Source organism: Lipotes vexillifer, unplaced genomic scaffold, assembly GCF_000442215.2.
Source record: "Lipotes vexillifer unplaced genomic scaffold, Lipotes_vexillifer_v1.1 scaffold116, whole genome shotgun sequence".
Taxonomy (NCBI): Eukaryota; Metazoa; Chordata; class Mammalia; order Artiodactyla; family Lipotidae; genus Lipotes; species Lipotes vexillifer.
The window spans coordinates 750,607-775,345 of NW_006786698.1; the positions used below are offsets into that span (position 1 = coordinate 750,607).

At 34.7% G+C, this 24,739-nt stretch overlaps 1 protein-coding gene across 1 annotated transcript in view; it reads left to right on the plus strand.

Annotated features, from left to right (window-relative positions):
• The window catches only part of CPED1 (cadherin like and PC-esterase domain containing 1), a 300,745-nt gene that overhangs the window by 117,708 nt on the left and 158,298 nt on the right, over positions 1 to 24,739 (plus strand). The window contains exons 8-15 of the mRNA XM_007459334.1: positions 8,709 to 8,851; positions 9,635 to 9,707; positions 10,927 to 11,094; positions 12,334 to 12,438; positions 14,054 to 14,223; positions 17,929 to 17,999; positions 19,471 to 19,521; positions 23,967 to 24,153. Of these exons, the coding sequence (XP_007459396.1) occupies positions 8,709 to 8,851; positions 9,635 to 9,707; positions 10,927 to 11,094; positions 12,334 to 12,438; positions 14,054 to 14,223; positions 17,929 to 17,999; positions 19,471 to 19,521; positions 23,967 to 24,153 (968 nt within the window). The remainder of the gene's footprint in view (positions 1 to 8,708; positions 8,852 to 9,634; positions 9,708 to 10,926; positions 11,095 to 12,333; positions 12,439 to 14,053; positions 14,224 to 17,928; positions 18,000 to 19,470; positions 19,522 to 23,966; positions 24,154 to 24,739) is intronic.

Sequence of the window (24,739 nt, forward strand, 5' to 3'; positions counted from 1 at the left end):
ACTCTCAACCACTGCGCCACCAGGGAAGCCCCTAACTTTTACTTTTTTCTGTAAAATCTCTCTGATCCTTTATATCCTACTGAGAGATTCTAGACGGGGCAATAAGGATAACCTGCCAGCTCCCTGAGAAGGTTGAATATAACGCAATCAGGGTTCTACCATTCAAAGCAAATAATTAAATTTTTATGCTCTTCATAGCCTTCTGTATTTTGATCAATTCTCTGATATACATATGGGAAATTTAAAAATTTTTAACCATGAAACTGATTAAATCACAGAATCTACTTTCTGAATTTCCAATTTTAATGTACGCTTTAAAGCTTAGGGTTATTAAGAAGTACAAATGAATAAAATTTTTCATGTCACCGGAAGCATGAAACTTACTTAAATATTGGAGTTTTGATCTAATTCCAGAGAATGAGGAAAAACTTCCTAATTTAGGTTCAGTCAATTAATTTAGTTTTTCAGTGGTTTACCCTAAAGCAAGCCAATTTTCAATGAGCTAAAACAAATGACGAGAATATTTATGTTCTTAAATCATTTGACTTAACACAGAATTTGTTCTTGATTCAGGCAATTTCATTTAAGTCACAAAGAAATGTCCTTAGTTTTTCCAAAAGGTAATTAGCCTACACAAATGCTCAAGTTGTTGAGTTGATTTGTTAGATGTGTGGGTGTTTGAGAATTGTGACAGGGGCTTCCCTGGTGGCGCAGTGGTTGGGAGTCCGTCTGCCGATGCAGGGGACACGGGTTCGCGCCCCGGTCCGGGAGGATCCCACATGCCGCGGAGCGGCTGGGCCCCTGAGCCATGGCCGCTGAGCCTGTGCCTGTGCTCTGCGGCGGGAGAGGCCACAACAGTGAGGCCCGCGTACCGCAAAAAAAAAAAGGAAAAAAAAAAAGAAAAAAGAGAATTGTGACAGTTTCAAACACATTTTCCGTGAAAGTAAAACCACAGATGATTCATTCTTCAATATTTCAGGGTCCATCCACATTCCTAAATCTGTATAATCAAAGCCGCAATAGCAGAGGTAATGCTGGGGCTTTGCAGCCAAGCAGACTGGTTTCAACACCCATACTGGTTACCTTTTAGCTGTAAAACCTTAGGCAAATTACTTGTGTTCTCAACCCTCGATTTCTTCATCTATAAAATGGGGATAATGAGTATCAACCTCATAGCATTGCTGTGAATATAAACAAAACAGTGCATGAGAAACACACAGTGTCTGGCACATGGTGTCAACTTGGCTGGGGTTAGTGAGTATGACATAGAATTATATCCAAATACCACATGTGCGTGAAATGAAAAATCACATCAGTGCTTAGGTTTGTAATTTAGTCATTTTTTTCCCTCCCTTTCTCAAATCTTTTTTCCTCTTTTCCTTCTGTTTTTATATATTTGATTTTCCCCCTAAATCATGACCCTTTAAAACACAAAGGAGACTTCTTGCCACGGTCCAGAATGCTCACCAGCCCTTCATCCCCTTCCACAGCCCTCTGACGTGCAGCAGATGTGTTCTCTGGGCCAGACACAGCCAGAGCTATGATCCTCAAGTGGGGTGTCGTGTGCCTCTGGGGAGCCATGAAGACTCTCCAAGGGGTTCACAGGCCCATAGATAGTTTCAAGAGAATCAATGCCCATAACTTCATCTTTCACATGTATACCTTCCTAAAATTTGATCTCGCTGAGACAGCGCCTCTAAAGCGGGTGCTTTTTATTCCCTATCCCTTCATGCACAGACCTTTGCTCTTCAAAAGAAAGACCTAGCGCTCATCTATCCCTAATATTATAATAATAATTGTTCCAGGGTGAAAAAATTCTGCAACCCCTCCCCAAAACAGGCGCATTTAAATATGGTTTTCATTAGAGAAAGTGAAGGATGCTAATCACCAAGTAACAGATCCTCCACAACTCAGATTGTTTTCAGTTTTTAACAAAATTAAATATTTCATGATAAATCACTACTTGTTTTTTTTTTTCATATACTTTGGAGGGAGCTCGAGGAATTAAGTCATGTCTCTCTAGCTAAACCCTTCCATCTACATCTATGTATTTGCGTGAACAAATCTTCTCTATGCTTACATTGAAAATAATATTAATACCAATGCTGAACCCTTCTCATTCTAACAATAAATACTGTTGTCTCAATGGATAAAAAGACTCAACTAAGTGAATAAAAAGAAGTCGTATCCATCTAAGGGGTGCATCTCCAAAACAATTTTACTTTTTATTTTATAAATTATTTGTTAAGAATTGTAATGTATTTCTGTTTTTCTGACCAACTGTGTACAACAAATAATTGTAATCGTAACTCTTCGGGAAAAATATTTTAAAATTTAGAGCCATACGGTAACTGAAATTTTAAATTAAATTTATAAACATTTTTCATATTGAGAATTATAAGGTGATCAAAAAATACTTTGTATGTAAAATATATTACATTGGGATAAAATTCTGAGGTGTTCAAATTCCTTCAGATACACTTTAAGAGTTTGGCAAATGCCAGGGAGAGAGAATGATTAGGTCAGAGTAAGACAGAGAGATCCCAATTGAGTCTGTAAAAGGCAGAATAATGATATCAATCAAGAACAATAGACTTGGGCTTCCCTGGTGGCACGTTGTTTGGGAGTCCGCTTGCCGATGCAGGGGACACGGGTTCGTGCTCCGGTCCGGGAAGATCCCACATGCCACGGAGCGGCTGGGCCCGTGAGCCATGGCCACTGAGCCTGCGCGTCCGGAGCCTGTGCTCCGCAACGGGAGAGGCCACAACAGTGAGAGGCCCGCATACTGCAAAAAATTAAATTCCAACTGTATTAAAAAGAGGTAGATTTGAATGCATATTTGTTCCCCTTTTAATTTGGAAAAGAACATAGACTCTTGGATTTCATGTATTTAGTTGTGTGCTTAGTTCTACCATGGATAAAATTGAGTCAGAACTCTCATGTGATATTTCCTTTTAAGGGAAAATGTCACATAAGATATTTTCCTTTAAAAAAAAAAGGTCTTTTCCTTTTAACCTGAAATGATCAGCCTTTAGACTTCGTGTGCCATCATAAGTTTGTCCTCTATTCTCAGTCATTCCTATGAGCATTCAAGCTTGCTGTGTGATATTTCTCAGACTAAATAAGCAAAAAGTTCAAGGTTAAAAGATTGTTTCTGGATAAAACAGTGAGTAAGAGGAGACGGAATAGAGATGGAAACTATTTCCAATATTTGCAGGAGCTGAGAAATGGAGCAAGGGAGGGGTTATTTTGTGTTTAGTTTCTTTTGCAAAATTTATAACCATTAAAAAGGTGTTCTTCTGGACTTTTGTGGTACAAAGTTAACAGGTGTTTAAACATGGTTGTTGGAGGGAGTAAGGCTGTGAAAACTGCAATATCACTTAAAAATTTTTTAAAATTGTGGTAATATATACATAACATGAAATTTACCATCTTAACCATTTTAAGTGTACAGTTCAGTAGTGTTGAAAATATTTACGTTGTTGTGAAACGAGTGTCGAGAACTTTTTGCAAAACTGAAATTATATACTCATTAAACAACTTCGCATTTCCCCCTCCCCCCAAGCCACTGGCAACCACTATTTTATTTCCTTTTTCTAGGAATGTGACAACTCTAGATACCTTACGTAAGTGGAATCATGCAGTGTCTTTTGTGAGTGGATTATTTCAACTAGCATACTATCCTCAAGGTTCATCTGAGTTGCAATATGTGTCAGAATGTCTTTCCTTTTTAAGGCTAAATAATATTCCATTGTCTGTATATACTACATTTTGTCTATCCATTCATCCATGGATGGATACTTGAGTTGCTTCCACCATTTAGCTATTGTGACTAATGCTGCTGTGAACATGGATGAACAGATATTTCTTTGAGACCCTGTTTTCAATTCTCTTGGCTCTGTACCCAGAAGCTGAATTACTGGATCATATGGTAATTCTATTTTGATTTCTTGAGGAACCTCCATACTGTTTTGCATAGTGGCTGCACCATTTAATATTCCCACCAACAGTGCTCAAGGGTTCTGATTTCTTCACATCCTTGCCCACACTTAATATTTTATGTTTTTTTTTTAATAGTAGCCATCCTAATGGATGTGAGGTGATATCTCATTGTGGTTTTTATTTGCATTTCCTTAATGACTAGTGATGTTGAGCATCTTTTCATATGCTTGTTGGTGCAAAATGGTTTTAAGTACTAATATTCTTTATTTTGAGAAGATGAAAACTTCTCTCTCCCACATTAATACTGAGGGAAATTCTGGTAAACTTTAATAAGGTACAATGCTATTAAATACTACTGAAAATTCAAAATATTGAAATATCAGTATTCTGCTATAGCTTCTCAGTTAGTCAAGAACATGACTTTAAAAAAACTCTAATATTGGTTAATCTTTCATCCTGTGTTTTAACTCTTGTGTTATATTTTTCTTATCACAAAAATTCTCCTGAACAGCTGTGAGCTTCTATTTTTCAAAGGTTTTATTACAAGTCACCAGAAAAATGCTCATCCTCCCTCGCTCACGAGATGGAAACGAGAGATAAACATGTTGTCCTAAGGAGAAAATTTATGTTATCCAGAAACTCCAGTAAACTATTTCTCTTATCAAAGTCTCTGTGGTTTCTGTAATGTTATACTTAGGTTTAGTTACTCAACAGTGTTTACTTAATACCTACCCTGTGTTAGATACTGGCCACCCAAAGATAAAATGGTACAGTATCTGCCCTAAAAAATCTTATGGTCTAATGGTGAGAGCAAACAAGAAAGTCAGCAAGTTTAACACAGAACAACATGCTTTGCCACTGAGAACCATCTGCCTAAGGTCCTATGGGAGGATAAAGGAAATTAATCAGGTGAAGCCCAGAATTTAGCACGGGAGGGGTTTGTGAGAGGTGGGGTGGGGGAATGAGGTGAATATAAGGGCAATTTAGAAATATTTTAAGATATTAAAAACATAACTGAAGTTTTCCTACAAATATTTTGAAGTTCATCCTTAGTCCCTCTTGTCCTTCTATTTTTAGTTGATAATTTTGACCCATCTATGTATATTTCAATGGCTAGATGTGGAAATTACAAATACCTTACTGGGTTATTGCTTGAATTTTACACAAGTACAAACAAATGGTGATGCTTTAACTGCCTGGTTTTACAGCCGTGATCTTACAAGGTCATTTTCTACATAATTTATTTTGCACTAAATTTGTGTTCCATTTTTGTACAGAAGGAGGAAAATTTATAGTTCATAAAATAGTTTCATGTCATGTTAAATGTTTTAAGATCTTCTTTTATTCATTTTTACCTTACTGCCAAGGTACTGATTTCCTTGGGATCTTATATTCTCATGTTTAGGTAATTCAAAAGCATCGATTAAACGTCTTGATCTAGAGACAGAGAAGTCTCCGTGATATTTGAGTTCACGGCTGATTTTAACTTACAAAAGTGAAGGTGTTCTTTCAGATATTTGTGTTTGGGTTAAGAAAGCTCCTGAGTGAAAAGTGTATTTTGGGTTCTGATAGCTTTGAATGGAATTACTATCAAATAATTTCAGATTTGACATTGTCTCATGAAATCATCAAGCACATTTCTCTCTTTCTACGTGCGAGCACATTGAGATGCACAGAACTCAAGTATTTGACCAAGGAAATACAATTAGTTTAACAAATTACAATATGAGCAGACAGTCAAAGAAGTCTGCCACTTAGCCTAAGTGGATTAGTTTCAAAAATTGATATAAGTATTCTGCCCTCTCTGGGCGACTTATTGAAAGTTGATGATTAAAAAAAAATAGTAAGCATTTGCATGATTCTACTTTCACTTCTGGCATATGTAGTTTGCTTGCCACTGTACTAAATAAAGAGATGACTCATCTAGAATTTTCTTTGTCTTGAAGGACTTAAATAAATGGAAATGCATGCAGTGAGATAGAAGGAAATGCATATAGAGACAAAGATTGGTAACAGAACGAATACAAAAATGAGGAAGTCTCTCTGTTTTGAATTGTGCCTTTTAAATGCCATTTCTATCTCCTCTCTTCACATTTCTGTTTGTAATGGCAGCTGTCTAGCTTCTTGTCCCCCTGCTTTCATGATTGGTGGTTGACGTTGGTCCTTCTCTTGGCAGGCTGAGTTTTAGGGAAGTGGGAGGAAAGTTATTTTGGTCCTTCAGTTCTCTTTCACTTCTGCTGGGAGACATACCAGTGATGGGGTCTATTTACCCACCATGCCTCTTTCTTCTCCCTTTTAAATATATTTCTATTGAAAGGCTTATCATATATTTTTTAAATGTTCTTCCTTGATTGAAGGAAGGCTGTGGACTTTTGTTTTAATTAATAAAAGGCGCTAACGTGTACTAAATATTGATGTGTGATGGGTGGTGGTGTACCTTATGTACATTCTCTGATTTAATCCTAGCAATACCTCCATAAAGTTACTGTTAGTAATCCCGCAAGGTCTCACAATTTAGTAGTAACAGGAGAACCAAAGTCGAAACTGTGACTTTCAGCCTCTAAAGTCTATAGAGTTACCACCATGCTATGTACCTTGTCCCCCAAAACCCAGCACACAGTGCTTTCCACATGGTGAAAAATTAATTACAGTCAAAAATTAAGAAATACACATTTCCACAGTAGAAGAATAAATACAATCCTAAGCAGTAATTTGCTAATTATTTTTTACCATGGAGGATATAATTTGATAATAAATCTTATATATCCTATGTGCTACACAAACATTTCCAGCTTTCTTAAATTATTAACCTTGAACCCTGTGATATTCAGAAAACATTAAAATGGAAAAATGCAATAATAGCCCTTTCTATATAATATGGTGAAGTGAGTGAAATGTGATGAGTTACTTTTATTTGGAAAAACATGTGACTCTGTTTTGACTCAAGGGTGTTAATATTTTTAGTGTTAGCTTTGATTTATTTTCTTTTGATCATACAGTTATTACATTCATTTTCCTTAGTCCTTAGAGAGGGAAAAACACCCCAACTGCCAAATGCTAATGATGTGTTTATAGGGTCTTAAGGTGTACATCTCATTAGGTTTCTGTTTTTCAGCTGGGAAGAGTTTATGAAGTCAGCATTTGTTTCTCTTGGGTGAATTTTGCTTGCGTATCTTAAAGATACATTTACCGTCTCCCTCAGGTGATTTGTGCCAATATCTGTCCTTCATTATTATAGCAACTAAAGTTTTGCACTTTGCAGTCTTACGCAGCTCAGATAAATTTAGTTTGTTCTTCCAAAAATATTAATAGTATACCTGCTGCATGTTTTTTCAAAAAATATTTTTTGTTCTTCATTTTTGAAAGCGTATGTTTATCCAGAGAAAGTTTATGAATCAATATGAGGTCTGTTTTATACTTTTTAGAAAGTTTGACTTGAGCTTTGGTGTTAAGCATCCTCAAGATATAGTTTTGTTGTTGTGATTGTTTTCATATTTAAGCAAATAAAAATAGCTCTTTGTGATACCAACTATAGTGTTTTTATGAAGACATAAACCTAACATCCTGCCCCTTTTTGTAATACGGCCCCATTCTCTCTAGCCACATGAAGCCTGAAATTAACATGTTAGGAGGACACTGAGATTCTCTTAGATTCTTCTGTGGTTGGCTAGAGCTCTCACAGCAAAACAGCGTGAAGAAGAAGCAATTTCGATATAGTTCTTTTTGTTCTGATATATGCAGGAAAGGGATAATAATAAAAAGCTTAGATTTGAATTTCATACTTTACAGTGACTTTCTTGTAATTTGGCCTCACAACTCTCTTGTTGGTAGGTAGTAACCCCTTTTAAAGAAAAGGACACAAAAATTCAGAGAAGTGAGTTGCAAGTCCAAGTTCTCCTAGGTAGAGGAGTCACAAAATAAACTTGGCAGTTCTGATCACAAGCTCTGTGAGTTCCCCTTCACTTTCCATGATTATGAGCCGTGGAATGAGAAGAAAAATGGAGTAAGCACCTCTAAAGTAATTTAAATTACAGGATGTTTTGGTACCCCACATTCAGTCGGAAGGCTTGTATTTTTTTTTTTTTTTTTAAACAAAGACCCAAGGAAAGTAAGTGTTTTTTTTTTTTTTTTTTATAGTGTTTATTTTATTTTTACTTGTTGACAGTTTGCTTTATTTATTTATTTATTTATGGCTGTGTTGGGTCTTCGTTTCCGTGCGAGGGCTTTCTCTAGTTGTGGCAAGCGGGGGCCGCTCTTCATCGCGGTGCGCGGGCTTCTCACTATCGCGGCCTCTCTTGTTGCGGAGCACAGGCTCCAGACGCGCAGGCTCAGTAATTGTGGCTCACGGGCCCAGTTGTTCCGCGGCACGTGGGATCTTCCCAGACCAGGGCTCGAACCCGTGTCCCCTGCATTGGCAGGCAGATTCTCCGCCACTGCGCCACCAGGGAAGCCCCAGAAGGCTTGTATTTTTAAATGTATAGAATATATATACATTATATATTACGTGATAATATATATTTATTATATAATATACCTTAAGTATATTATATACTCTTTCAGTATATTTTACATATATATGTATATATAAAATATATATATGTATGTATATATGTCTTAGATGATCATATTTTCCTTTTTAAGGAATTTTTTGTGTGTGTCAAGGAGAGATAGCCTGAAGGGATCTTTCACATTGTTCACTTTGGAAATGAGAGAGAGACAAATTGAGATTGTAGTTTCAACATGTGAATGCTTTATTTTGTTCACAGCTGCAAACATTTTTTGAGACGTTCCTGAGAACAAGTTCACCTCTTCAGGCTTTTGATAACATGAAGGAAGCAATTAGCAAACTCCTGCTAGCAGCTGAAGTATTCAGTGAAACATCTACTCTGGGACCAAAGGTCTTCCATAGGTAAAAACAAATTTCGATGTTAAAAAAAAAAAAAAACAACCCCTACTTCTAACAACTGATTGTTAGTGAAAATATATCTTAATTATCACAAGTAGGTGCTACTTAGAAAATTTTATATCAGTGTAAAATATGAACTTCTAAACTTATGTTTTCTAATTTGTTGATCCTAAAACTTCAGAGCATGTTAGAGACTCACCAGTATTTAAATAGTGGTGACAAGAAATAAGGCACAGTTATTTAAATTATCTTTTTAATTGCAGCCCCTTCCAAGCTCAGTTATTTTTATCATATATGCTTTCCATTGACTAGGTATATTTTTATTTATAGATTTTTATTAACAAAATTCATTAACTCTTATCTCCATATCTCAGTTTACTTGAGTATAATTTAATGTCTTTTTCTAGGGAAATGTTAAATCGAGTATGTCAAAAAAGGAGGTGCCCCCATGTAAGCTTTATCATGCTTTATATGCGAATAAGATTGCCTAGCACGGAGGAGTAGGAGAGCTTCCTTTTCCATATTACGTTTTTATGGAGTCACTTCATTGTTTCGTTTAATGTATTATGAATACTTTAGACATATTTGTATTTTCTGTAAGGAACGAAACAGATTCCAAATCCAAAGATAATTTGTATTCAATTTTGGATTATCCAAGCCACTGCTCTTTGTAATTAGTATGGACCTTGAAATTTAACCTTAGTGATTAGTAATGATATAGTATCAAATAATAGAGTAAATACAGCAAATAGAATGTATTTTTGTTACCTTGTGTTTTTATTTCAGATGCAGATTATGTTTTCAGCTTTTAACTTTTGATATTGGTTATGGCAGCGGCAGGTCCCCTGTAGTGCTCCAGGTGAGTATGCCAGAGTCCTCATGGGATCTTCCCCTTTGGCTGAAGTGTGTGTGTGTGTGTGTGTGTGTGTGTGTGGTGGTGGTGGTGGTGGTGGTGGTGGTGGTGGTGGTGGTGTGTTCATTCATAGTAACTGATCAATAAGTGCAACTTGCGTCAAACTTACTACAGACTTATATTTACTGTGGTTCAGAGAATTAACTAGCATATGGAGAGTCTCTGATTTGAGTTACAATACCCACTCTGCATCCCTGTTGAACAAATATGGATTTTTTTGTGGTTCAACCACTATTTTTGAAATAAATGTGGAATAAAGCTAAGTATGTGTTAATGCAGGAAAACAGACATTTAGATAATAGAAAATAGCAGGTAACCTAGCTTATTCGTATGGGTTTATAAAAAAGGTAACTCTTTTATTCTTTACATATAGACATTTAGTTTAAAACTGGCTTATATTTTAATTTAAAAAGCCATAGGAATTTTTGAAATATTTGTTTTCAATATTTGTATAAATATATGGAAATTTAAGAGTGTTTTTTGTACACTCTGATTCTTTTACTTCCTCTTAAATTAAATTAACTCATTCAGATCATCTCCTCCAGCATATTTTTAATCCTAAAATAGCCCTTAGTGGCAAGAAGATTTTAAAATTGATTGTATTAGTCTATAGAAAGCTATCTTGGGATATGGGATGAGAAGAAATGAAGAGAAACAACATAAAATTATGTGCAACCAGAGTTTGACTTCATACTGTAATGACTGGTTTTCAAACTATTACACAAGGAGAATGATTACATTATATATGGCTCAGACATTTGGCTGAGTAGTTCAAAGATTTATCTCTAAAATTTTGAAATTTTATGAATCTACATCTTCTAATGGTCATTTATTCATTATTTTACACACATATATAATAGTTTATATTATGATTTTTAAAATTTATTGTTCAGAAATGTCATTTCCATAAACATAAGGTCTTCAACAATGAAGAAGTTCAGGACAAACTAATTTGGTTTTACAAAACAGTTAATGTTCTTATAAAGAATCATATTTTCAAAAGAGCATTACTTAGATTTTATAAAACTGTTGACCTCCAAAAGGACCACTAGATGTCAGTTCTGATCTATGATCCAACGGGAAATGAATCAGGTCTTAGAAGTGATTTCACTGCATTAAAAGTAAGTCAATGAAAAATATTTGCTGTGCTTTTACTCTTTCACAGGTGCATGAGCATTTAAATTTTCAAGATGATGATAATATGGATTTTGAGGACCAAAACACAGAAGAATTCCTTTTAAAAGACACTTTCAATTTTCTCCTGTCCAATGAATCTTCACTTTCCATATTTTCTGAGATACTTCAGAGACTTTATAGATCAGGTATATTTAAGGTAAGTGCATATTTTTGTACTGACAAATATTTATTTCATTTTTGGAAGGTGCCATTTTCTTTACCGTGCAGGTAAGCAACGTGATAATTCATTTGAAATTGATTTGTATCCATTATATAAACTTCTTAATATTTTTCCGACCTAAGGACCAATATTATTTTATGTCTCCTAAGTATGTGACTGACTGAATATGATGAAATTATGGGTTGAAAATGAAGTAAAGCAGTCCCTAATTCCCAGGGAAAATTTGTGGTTATAATGAGTAATACATATTACATATTATAAAATACTTTAAAAGGAATACCTGAACCTTTTAGAGGCAGTTAGAATAGCCGTGAGTGCTCTAGATTAACATCAAGGGACTAGAGTTATAATACTAACTGTTTTTTAAGCATTCACATCTGGTTAACGTCTTTGGTTAGATAGATGCTGATGATTAGGGAGTAGTGCTTCAGAGTAAGACTGGTTAATTTTTATGATCTCTCAGTACAAGTTTTCTTGATGCATAAAAAAATCTGTACAGGTTACTAGGTACAGTATTGTTTTCTATGTATCTTTCAGTTTTAAAACCATAATTGGAAAATTTGGAAAAGTAGAATGTGAAGGGTCTCACCAAGAAGCAACGCTCTACAGAGAGATGGTTTTGAGAGAGATGACATTATAGACTGTTGTTTCCCTATGATTTTATTGATTTCTTCTAGAGTTCCCTGTTTCCCTTCCTTAGTGAGTGGATTGCCTTTAAAACCATTAGAACCATTTGACCCAGAGGGAATGGTAATATGTGTATCTTTTGCTCTAAGGGATGCATTATAATGAAAAATGAATGTGAGGAAAATGGGAGGGTGAGTCTGTTTACTAGAATCCATGAAACTCGAAAATGGTAATGTCCCATACATGAGGTTCACGTGTAAATTTGCTGCTCTGGTCTTTTGTACCCTGAAGACTAAAAAAAGACTTTTCCTGCATTTCCAAACTGTCACACTCATTCTGTCCTTCTGGGCCCAATTTCCCAACCTTACTACCAAAGTAGTACTTACTGAGCTATTTCAGGTCCTTTTGTCAAATATGAAGCTTTCTTATATTCTGACATCATTTTGGCAAGTTAAAGTTATTATGTATTATTTAGAATTAATTAGCCCAGCTGTTTATAGAGTTTAAAATTTGGTTCTTGAATTGTGTTAAACATGGTTTGACTTTGTAGCAATTGCTTAAGAGTTGTATTTTTCCCCCCCATTATAGGGTGAAAACTATCAAAAAGAACTAAATCAATGCCTATCTTTAGAGGAGATTAACTCAATTATGACTTTCATAAAGGAACTCAGGAGTTTGGGACAATTCCAACTGGTAAAACAAAAGTGACCTTTGATTCCTCTTGATTACTGAGATTACTGTAGATCAGCCATAAGAGACTTGATTTTGACTTAAAACTAGGTGAAGATATTTCTTTAAGGAATAGAAATCTTTGTAAGCTTCTTCTTTACAGAGATATAAATATTAAGATGAGCAGAATGCATATTCTTTAAGAGTTTGCAGATAATACATGACTTACTAAAGGTGAAAGAATATGGAATTAGTATAGCTGGCAGGATTTGATAGTTCTTAAGGGGAAAATGCTAACATTTTTCCAAAAAAGTTTGCTTTTAGCCTTGGGACATTTACATGTAACCAAAATTTCCTTCTGTTTATTATGCCTTTTTTGTTTGTGTAAAAGTAAATATTACTCAATAGAACAATAATATTTTTTAAAACTACCTAAATCTTAATTTGTTGTAGCTCTATAGCAAAATCCAAAGAAAGAAAATGTAAATTATTATAATAACTTTTACTGGTTTCAGCCAAAAAATATATATGGCATTTATTTTGTTTTCTATGTATTTTCCTGGATTCTCAGCCCAAAAATATAAATGGCATTTATTTTGTTTTCTATGTATTTTCCTGGATTCTGTTAAGTTATTGATCAATATCAAAGGATAATTTATTACATATACATGTGCATGCTCAGTACTTGCTTTGTTTCCAGTTCTGCTCTTATATAGGTAAATTATATTGGATTCATATTTTTCTACCTAAGATTTGTTTATACAAAATATCTCTTTAAAATAGCATTTTAAAAAGTCTACTAATAATTTATTATTAATCTGTTTGAATAAAATATTTATTTTTTACTTAAAATAATCTGTGTATTCAGATGCTACTTGTATGAGTTATAACCAACTTACTAAATTAATTAGTGAAGGTTTGACACTTGTTTTTATAATTTAGCTCCATATTTTAGAGGGTTCGAAGTAAGCTTATTACTCCAAAGATAACGTAATTGATGGGTTATTTTAATTAATTTAAATATAGTAAGTATTACATTCATGACAGTTTGGGTCAATACTGTACAAAGATAATCAGAGACCTGGCTTCATCCTTCATCCTTCAATATCTTCAATTTAAGATATTGTGAAAGTAAAGAACATCTCTTGGCACAATGTGAAGAAAAGAAGAATTATTTTGTAGGAGAAAGGGCAGACACTAATTTCCTGACTCTCAGAGTAGAAAGAGGATAACCGTAGATTTTTTGGGGGTAGGATTAATATCTCTCACCCTGAGATTTGTAAGGCACTTGTAACCCAAGAGAATCTCTCCTCATTTTTCCTGCTACCTGACTCACTCTGTTATTCACCTGTTTTCAGGTATCTATAGAAAGCAGATATCCATTTCCTTTCAATGAAAAGAGAAATAAAATTCACCCCATTTGAAAGTATAAACATCAGCAAAATTAGCTCCTTATAAAAAGTGGCATTTACCTTGACAGCAACACAGAAAATTAAATTATGGTATAGATAATGGATTTTAAATAAATATCTGATTTTTAAAATATCTGAATAAATAAATATAAGGCCTTTCCTAGTAATACTACATTTTATTTTCCATAACTTATTCTGATATTCTGCTTTCGAATATTCCTTCTCAGCTCTTCCCATCTACTACTCCTGGGTTTCAATCTTTGATGCGTGAATTTTATGATACAGCAAATCCTGTGGGGAAACCTGGTTCCATCCTGACCCAATACTGGTCTCTTTTAAATGTATTCGAACAATTTCAGCTCCTGAATAAAAAGGCACAGCCACACCCGCTGGAATGGTAAGAGAGCCACAAATTTGAATTGTGCAACCCCAAAAATCTCTAAAGATTGATTTCAAAAGGCATTGCCTACATTAAAGAAAGCAACAAAAAGAAGTGTGTCCAAAAATTCATGCTCTGGAAAATAAGCTTCTTTAAAACATTGAAACCATAATGATTCTAGTGGTCTTCAAACACTGTAACAAAAGTATATCCAACAGTTTTTCAAACCATCAGGACTTGACTCCATTCAAAAGTCATGTTTAAAATTAAAAGTTTCAAGCTAGTTTCATCCTGTGATATATATCCTTGAATTATGGGAGCATCAGACAGAAAGAATTAGGTGAGATTTGTTTTATGAACCATCAGTCAGAGTGGAGCCCGAGACGGTATGAGCATTCATTTGGAGTTTTTGAGGCATGACTTTATTCTAGGCAAAACCTATCCAAATTTATAAATATGTCTGTCTCTACCGCAAGATTAGAACTTTTTTTTTAGAAGATGGAATCTCAGAGAGAAGCATTCGGCTTGGAGAAAAGGTCCTTGGCCTTCTATGTCCACTTCCATTCTAATGAGGGGTAGTAATGAGTGAATAAGAGGGTTGCTGGGCCAGAGAACATAGTAACACCCCCAGTTGCCTGGGGAAGGGGCAGTGCCTATGGTGCCAGCTAAGTCTGCTTCCCTTTTATATGATAGAATTAAGTGAGTATTTGACTTGTCTGTTGCCAGGAAAACAGAAGTAAACCTAACCTCCCAAGGGAATGAAAGACTAGATGGCCGTGCATGATCATCCGTGTCTCTGAAGTTACCCTCAAGAACGGCCTCAATTCTACTGACTTGTCCTTCATTTCTTTCTGCCTCAGGAGGCAGTGAAAACAGTCCCATAAGAAACATTTTTTTAATAGTTCAAAAATACAAGTAATCACATATTCAAAGAATTCATAGGACATCTCCCAGGACCAGAACTCACTTTAATCGCCACATCTTTATGCAGTTGGCCTTATTCCCTCAATACTCCGAAATAATAGGATTGATAGAAGGTTTTGTTTGTTTGTTTGAAAATTAGGTTTTAAATAATACAGCCTACTGTCCCTTTGTTTGTTCTTTGCACTCACTCAATCCAAGACTGTCTCTTTCGCCGTTGTCGATGAGGGAAGAGCAAACTTGATTTACAAGGAGTCTATTTAAGTATGGTTTTTAACTTTGGGTAAGTTCCCTTGAGATATGCAAGCTTTGGAAAGTTTCTTCCCAAAATTTGTCTCAAGGTCCACATTTGTCATAAGGTTAAGCAATTGACTTAAATTCAGAATGTTGAATTTAAGCCTAATTCTAACCCTAACTGATTCCTTCCAACAATGAAATTTACTAAAGGTCATGTTAAATATAGTTAGAAAAAGTCAGGACCTTTTTGAATCGGACAGGCTTGGATTCAAAAATCCCAACTCTAGAGTTTATTAATTCCAGCAGGTAAGATTTTCCTCTGAGTCTCAGTTTCCATACCTGTAAAATATGGATTATACCACCTACCAAGTATTGTTTCAAGATTGCATAAGATAACCTCCATCATGTATTGCATAGTGTGTGGTGTGCTGCAGAGCAGATAGGTAGTAAATATTAATATACTTTCGGTTTCCTGTTCCTATATCACCCAAAAGTCACTTCAGCATCGACAAATGGGGTATATATTTTTCTTACATTTATAGGAAAATCAAGATAAGTATGAAAGCTTTATCTAAGTTAACACTAAGATAAGTAAACTTGAAGTCTTTATCAAGAAACAATTATATAAATTGTTTCTAGAACATTTTAAGAAAGAATACTCAATTCTAATTATCTTCAGGTTTACCAGTGAATGTATATATATTTAATTATCATTCATGCTGTATTACAAAGAGGATGCATATGATACACATTTTCCAGTTGAGGAAACTGAGGTGCTGAGAAGATGGATTATTTGCCTAAGCCACGCAGCTACTTGAGTTGAGACTAGGGCCCTGGCCTCTTGCCCGTGGTCCAGTGCTTTACACCAAGACCTCATGCTGACAGGAAGATCACGTGTAGTCATTCATAATTGCCCTTATCTTCACAATGGTCTTCTCCAGTTTTTCATACCAAAAAAGCCAATTTTACATACCTGTACTATCTGTGAGGTTTAATGCCTTCCTCCACCCTTTTAAATAAAGACCATCTGCTTATAGCAACAAGGTGAGGAGAAATAAAGTCAAAAAAGCAACATTTAGAAAAAGTGACACTTATGTCTGTGCCCTGAGGCTCAGAATCCAGAGGTCCCAACAGAATTAGTGGAAATCTTAACAGAATGAAAACACTAAAATCAATGTGTGTGTACTCTCTGCTAATTTTCACTTTACTGGAAATAAAGTAGCAAGTGTAATTTGCTCTAATCACATGCTTTCCATGAAAATACACATTGTCAAAACAAATAAGTTATTCACAAAATTACACAAGAAATCACTTGCAGGATGAGTAAACATACAAAGCATCCCATTCCATTAAGACAGTAACATTTCTAAAATTCAGTTTACATGCATTTCAGGGTTGTATCTTTTATGAGCTTTGTTTAGAGTGTTTACTTGATATGAAATCAGAGATTTTTTTTTTTACCTTGGCCTGGCACTCAAACTTCAGGTAAACGTATCTCACCCCATGCTTGCTTTATCTATTTCTTCATTCCTCGGAGGAGGAAAGTTATTTTAAAGTCCTAGACATCATAATTTTTCACCCCAGATTACATCATTGCATATACTAAAGGGAAAAAAAAGACTTTAAAAATAAAACTGCAATAAAATTATCACACCTCCCAACATTAACTATAGTTTTAGTTCCTTGATGCTTCTTAATTTCCTATCTGATGCTTATATATTTTAAGGGAATTGAAAATGCCTTATTCATCTCTACTAGTACAGTACAATATCTGGAACAATAAATCTTTATAAAATGTAATTTAACACAGAGCGTTTGATTGAATCTTCATAGCATCCTTGTGAAGTAAGGCCAGTGTTGTTATCTCTGTTTCTCTGGAGTAGAAATGGAGCCTCACAACCCAGCACAGTAAAGTGAAGTCACATCCTGTCCAGTATTCTCTATCATCAGGGCCAGCAATTTTTCTGTCTGCAACTTAAGATTACTTTGGTCCCAAATTTGAGGATTTAAAGGCCAATCTGGCTGAGCATTTAATTATACAACAGAAAAATGAGGCAAACACACCAAGATATAACTAACCCTTAAAATTCATTCCTGTTCATCAGAGTCTAAGGACAGAATCCTTGGCAGGACAGGTCACTTTCTGCATGGTACGCTTCAATTTCTTAGATTATATGGATGTTCTTCTCAGTCTGTGTCTCAGAGTTTCCAAGGCTTCTTGCTTCAAGACTTTGTAATTTTGGCCAAACAGATTCCAATAGGAATGTGTGTTTCTGAATCACTTCTGTTGGACCTAGGCTATCAGAGATTGTTCCCTTTTGGACCAAAGAGTGACTTTTTGCCCTGGTTTTCTTCAAATGTGCTTCTGCTGATTAAAGATGATGAGATTTCCATCCACCTCACTTGAGACAAGATTGCCAGTTTTGAGGAATGAAATCCAGAAAGTTTTTCTTTGTGTTCATCAAAATAACTGTGCTCATAGGAAAAAAGATAGTGTGTTAGATGTAATTTCCATGAATTTTGTTCAGTGCGTTGATCCAGAGATGTTTGATATTGCATTCACAGGAATTCTTTCGCAGAGGATGAGAACATGAAAAAACCACAAGTACCATTTAATGCAATTGAAAATAAAAAAGGTAAAGGATGTAGTCCCACTTCTTTCTACATGGAAAACAAGTATTGTGTTGCCAAAAACATAAAAAATGTTTAGCTTTATTAGCAATCAAAAATGAAAATTAAACTGGAAAATGCTGTTTTCCCTCAAATTTGGAAAGATTTTTCCTCTTTAAGATAATAGAGTTGGGAAGAGTGTAGGAAAATGAGTATTCTCATGTTGCTGGTGGGTGTATAAATTAGAACAATCTTTCTTAAGGGGCCATTTAACAACATGTAAGAAAAGCTTTAAAAGTTATTCTTACATACCAGAAATTTCACTTCCAGATATTCATTTTAAGGAAATAATTAGGAATGTACACAAAAATTTAATTACATAAATTACTAATAAATGAAAAAAATAACAACTACCATTATTGCAATCATAGTGGATTGGATTAAGCTATAGTCATCCAATAAATTACTATAAAGCCATTCTAATATTGTGGGAAAATAGTTATACATTAAAGATGTTTAAGATATATTATTAAATGAAACAATTGGCTACAAGCAATATGGACCTTAAGGAAAATTAATGGTGATTTTGATTTTCTCTCTTAAGCTTATCTCAATTTTCAGTTTTTTTCCTTCTAAAGAACATCTGAGCTTTATGTCACATGAAAAGAAAATGTTTCTAATTTTTGGAAGAAAAAATGAAAAGAAGTACATGTGTCTACATTTTTTTTTTTTTAAATCGAAGTTTTCCTACTACAAATCAAGGTTTAATCCAATGTGGTGGTTCTGGGTGTGTAGCCCCTAAACCAACAGCATCAGCATCATCTGGGAAGCTTGGAAAATTCAGATCCACTGAATCAGAATCTCTGGATATAAGGCCCAGTATTCTTTATTTTAACAAGCCCTTCAGATGATTCTGAGGCATGCTAAAGTTTGATAATAAAATGAATCAATAAGGTCAGGGAAGAACTGATGTTAAACTGCTGTTCTGATTGTCTCTCCCACCATTTTTTTCCTCTCTAAATGATTTCTTTAAGCACTCTGTTTTTATTCACTCGTTTGTCCCATTGGTATTTATTAAGGAGTTTTTTAGATCAATGTTTAGTTGAATTTAGAAACGAAGTAAATATCAGTGGAACCAACTGGATGGAATTTATGTAATTCTAATGATTTAAGAAATTATAGCCGTAAGATCATAGAACTAGAGGAATTCTGATAGATCAACTTCAAGCAATAGATGGCATTTAGACCATTCATTTTTCTCCCTTAATATTTTCTTATTTGAAATAATCATTTCTCTGCAATTTGAACCAAATAGCTTCTTTTGTTTTACTCTAGCTTTCAGTTTAACTTAGAAGTGCTTTCTGATGTAATAAAAATTAAATAATAAAATATGTGTTTTATTAAATTATCCTGAGTTTCAGATACCTGAATATGTATTCTTTTTATTTTGATTTTAAAAAAAAGTTTCATTTTTTAATTTACATTTCTTTTTTTTAGCTGCAGTTCCACAAATTATTAATGAAACCAAAGAAATACATTGCATTAATGGTGAGTTCCAATGAAAGTGCTTCAGAATCATAATCAACAGTTAGGTTGAATAAATCATCATATTGGGGCATCTTTAGGCTGATAATGTATTTTATGTAAATTTTCAGAAGTTATGAGATTTCTGAAATAGTTCATGTTTGCTACTTTTGTATAAAAAGATTTTTAATTTTCCATTTTTGAAAATCAAATATTATGTTTTTATATTTAAAGACAGTAACTTCCAAACTTATTTTGAGGGGCCCTAACGGTGCTAATGCTTTGCCTTGGGGACTCTCAAATGGAAGAGCTTGGCATCTCCTCTATATATATTGATTTTTAGGACTCTCACCACCCAACAGTGATCCTTTTCTCCCAGATTGTTGATATAATGGATAGTACTTGATCTGAGTTTTCTTTATAACAATTGAGAGTTTGTTTTGTTTGTTTGCTTGTTTGTTTTTGTGGTACGCGCGCCTCTCACTGTTGTGGCCTCTCCCGTTTGCGGAGCACAGGCTCTGTACGCACAGGGTCAGCGGCCATGGCTCACGGGCCCAGCCGCTCTGCGGCATGTGGGATCTTCCCGGACCAGGGCACGAACCCGTGTCCCCTGCCTCAGCAGGCGGACTCTCAACCACTGCACCACCAGGGAAGCCCCACAAGTGAGAGTTTTTAAGCCAAATTTCAATTTCTTTTCTTAAAATTCATGAATTTTTTTTACCAAGGTATAATCAGTAATATAAATACATATACAATAGTAATACATTTTAAGTATTACATAGATTTTTTAAATTTTAAATAATTTTCTTCACTCTGGTCAGTATTATTCCAGTGGTCTTGCAAATATATCATTCTAGGGAATCTTACTGACTTTTCCAAGATCACAGTGCTATTAAATGCATGAGCTGGATCATGAAACTTGGTCTTCGGATTCTTTGTCCAAGGCTCATGTATTATCTTAATATCCTATAATAATATGATAGAAAAATAAGAATTCTATTTATCAGGTTTGTTTTTTGGCAGTGTTTATGTTTTTAACATATATATGTGTATATATATATATAATTGGTGCTGAAACATACACAGAAAATTTAGCCTTTCACAAAAAAATCTATTCTGATAAAACATTAAAAGTGAAAACAATAAAATTTATGGACTACGATCTAATTTATGATAAATAGAAGTCTTCCAATTTAATAAATCTAATTTGTCTCTTCTAAAATGCAATTTAATTCATTCACCGTGTTTTAACGCTATCATTAAAATCATGGTAGGTTGAGAGGTGATACAGTAATGTGGTTTAATAGAATCAACAAATACATCCAATTAAAAAAAATAGCATTTTGAATAAAGTACTGCTGATGAGGAAAAAGTAACAGATATACTTACGCTATTCCCTCCCTGCATTTATCATCCAATCTCCCACTTCTAGAAAAATACATGCTACTCAGTTCTCTTGGGAGACTGGTACCCAGTGTGTGGTGAGAAAAGGACTAGTTTTGAGAAAACTAGGAGCAAGGTTAGAATGAACATTTGTTGAGGGTCTAGTGTGCCAGGTTCTGGGTTAGATCAGGAAAGCCACTTCACCTCTTTGGTCTTTTGTTTTCTCATTTATGAGAGGAACGATTGTACAAATTAATCTCTCTTTTTTTTTTTTTTTTTTTTTTAGTTTTCAGGTAGCATAGGGTAGAGGATACAAACACGTTAAATAAGCTCTTCAACTTTTCATATTTTTATGTTGATTAAAAACTGGGTCTTCAAAGTTAATCTTCCTATTTTTATGGTATAAGATTTTAAAAAATAACTTGATGCCTTAGAACAAGTGGGATTATCTTTCAGTGTCTAGGCTGTTTTTGTGTTTAATATGAGTTATGATTATCCCTCAAGAGGGCAACAAAATTCTGCGGTTAAAAGAAATCCATTAAAAGCAACCAAGACTTCAAACAGCTTTCCCATATATACTTGTGAAATACGTTAAGCAGCCTGCTACCACCTTACCTCACAGTGGGTTCTCTGCAGAGCTAAAGTAAGCTGGCCTGAGACAAGTTGGGACTGGATTGGGAAGGATGCCAAGGAAGCACCAGGTGTTTGCAGGCAGCACCACTGATGATTCAGTTGAAGATGATGTCAGGACAAAATCAGCTTTCAAGCAGGGGTCTAGGATGCAGTACATAAGCCAGAGGTGAAGAGTTTCTGATGAAACCAAAAACAAGCACTTGCTAAAATCTTGCTTAAGAGAATGATTACACATTTTCTTTCATTTGGGGCTGAGTTTCAGTGTTGTAATGGGCAGGCCCCATTGAAAATGTTCACTATTAAGTGAAAGTATAAACTGCGAGGAAATTAACTCAGTGACTATTTTATAAAAATATATAAAGTTAAAGTATCAATACATTTCCTATGATTACTATTTTGAAAAAAATCTTCCACTGTTATTCATCTAACTGGTTCTGAGCATAAAAGTGTAGCGCACGTATTTATATTCCCTTTCTGCCTAAGAAATGGTGCTTTTGAAAGCACATTCCATATCCCTGAACTCCAGCTTGTTTAAAGTGTTAGATTGGGTTCACAGTCTCCATTTGAATCAGATCTCATGACCAAAAATAACCTGTTTTTACTGTGCTTATCTCAGTGCCTTGAACATAGACTATGCCAGAAAAAAAAAATCTTTGATGAAAAAATGAATGTGTTATTAATAAGTAGTTGAATTCAAATGGAAAGCTATGGTCCTTTTCAAGGTTAAATCTAATACAGTCTCACCCTTATTCTTTCATTATTTTCTCTTTTATTATAAAAAAATCTATGAGCTTGTAGGATTATTGAAATTATAGATGAAGTTCACCTACATCTGTCACCCACATAGAATCTTTCGTAACAAAATCAACCAAGCAGGTATTTACCCAATTCATTGAGTTATCCAACCAAACTGACTAATTTTTATTGACTTCTCCCTGCAATGAAATTACAATATGTCTATTTTATTATTATTGTTCCTAGTTTGTACCAGAGTAGTTTTTTCTTTGACCAGCTGAGAAAACTCTCGTAGAATGTGGGTCAGAAATACACACATTTATTCACTTTCATTATTTTAGGACACAATGGGAATTAAACTGACACCTAGATCTCAGAACTAGAATGAAACACCTATAAAGTTGGTGGTATTCATTGCCATGGATTTGGTGATGCATCTGTCTCCGTGTCTGGCAAAGAAATATAAAACTTTTGGTATTGTTGAATCACAAAGTCCAGGATGTGATGGGAGATGGGAAGGAGAACCAAGGAAGTGGTTATGAGATGCCTTGTAAGCTTTATTGGGAGCTTGGCCTAGATTCTGGCAGTGATGAGAAACTGTTAAAGAACTGAAGCCAAATCATCAGATGTGATTTTAGAAAAATCGTTGTGATAGCTCTGTAACAATAGAGGAAGAGACAGCAGTTAACAGGATAATCGACTTTTCTTTAAGTGCAGGTGTATAGCTTCCTGTGGCAAATTTGGTGTTATCCTTTTGTCGCTGTGTTAAACATCATTGAACATCTTATTTGAAGGCAACAGAAGACATTTTCATTTTACTGGTTTTTATAGAATTTCCTATGTTTACCTTTACTGGAATTTTGTTTACTATTGAAAAGTATTTCTGGCACAAAATACTTGTTAATATTTCTTTGAAAAACATTTGCTTTTGAGTAATTTGTTTATTTCAAATATGAACACAATATAGTTTAGCAGTGGCTGGTGTATGTGCCTAGAAATATGTTTTTAGTATTTTCTCACTAAGATACTTTTGCAAAAAATTGAGTTATCAAATAGAAACACTTTTTTTTAAATGGCTCAGAATCAATTATGTGAAATAATATGCTAGGTTCCGTAACAGGGTTGAGCAGAGGATAGCATTTACTTATTATACTTTAGGGTACTTTCTTAGGTTAAGGTGGCCGGAGTATGGAGGGGGTCTCATGTTTTTGTGTCTGAGTGTTTGGCATGATATTGGATTTCACATTCTTTGCTTCACCCTCCTGCCTGTAAGCTACATATCAATCCAATGGCAGTTTAATGACACTTCCCATCAAGAAATTTTCCTTATTCCCTGCTGGTATCCTTCTGTCACCACCCCACAGAGTCATCTCCCCGCCATTTACACAGTTGTTTGATATATGCAATAAATGTTACGAAATGTTATCAATCCACTGGAGAGACATTTTCTGACCTTCTGTGCCTTTAAACTTTTAAAGGCTGAGCAAAAAATATCAACTAAAGTCAACAACTGTTATATAAGGCAAGGTCTACAAAATTTGGCAAATAGAAAACCCAGCTGAAGCCACAAATCAACTATGACCAGAGGACGGAATGGAAAATCAGCAGTGATCACTAAAGTTATTCAAAAGAATTTTAAAAACCTTAATCATATATGATTTTTTAAACATTTATCCATGCCACAGGTGTTTCTGTCATTGTTTTGTGTTTTTAAACAGATAAAGATGCACAATGTCATATCAAGCAGATCTTCACACATCCGCATTTGGAACTAAATCCTGAATTTAACTCAAAGATCAAAGATTATTACTCTGAAGTCCCATTTGATGTGGTAACACTGACAATTGGAGCACAGACTTCTAAGTGTCAGTGCAAGGTGTACCTGCAGGAACGGGCAGGACCAAGGTATGAAGGAGCTGACAGGGGTTGAGGGGAGACATCATAGCAGGAAGCACACCTTGGAAGCAACCTTTGAAGATGGTTCAGAAAACCTGAGGCACAAGATCTGTTGGAGGGATTGCCAGGGTGTGAAATCGCTCTGCTTTACAGATGCCATGTGGTTAAAAAGAACACATAGTGCTCTACTGATCTATTAACAATCTTTGTGTTTAATCTTTGTAACAATGTTGTAACAAGAGAGGATCTTGTGATATGAAAAGTATCAAAGAGGACTCATTCAGGGAAAATTGAGTTTATTGTTATCTTTATGTTTTTAGGTAGTTGAACAGTTCACCCTTCTGAATAGTAGCCTCCTCTACCCCAACCCAGCTCCTCAAGTTTTTGAAGATTCAGGTGTTGATTACTTAATAAACATGTTGGTGACAATTTGTGGACATAGTAACACTAACTTTCTTAGTCTCATGGGATTTTTTTCTATTGACTCTTTTGAGAGTCATCTACTCTTTGGTTTATAATTTGAACAGAAGATAGAATTTTATGACATGCCATGTCCATGGCAAGAAATATACTCATATTCCTATGTTGTAGGGAA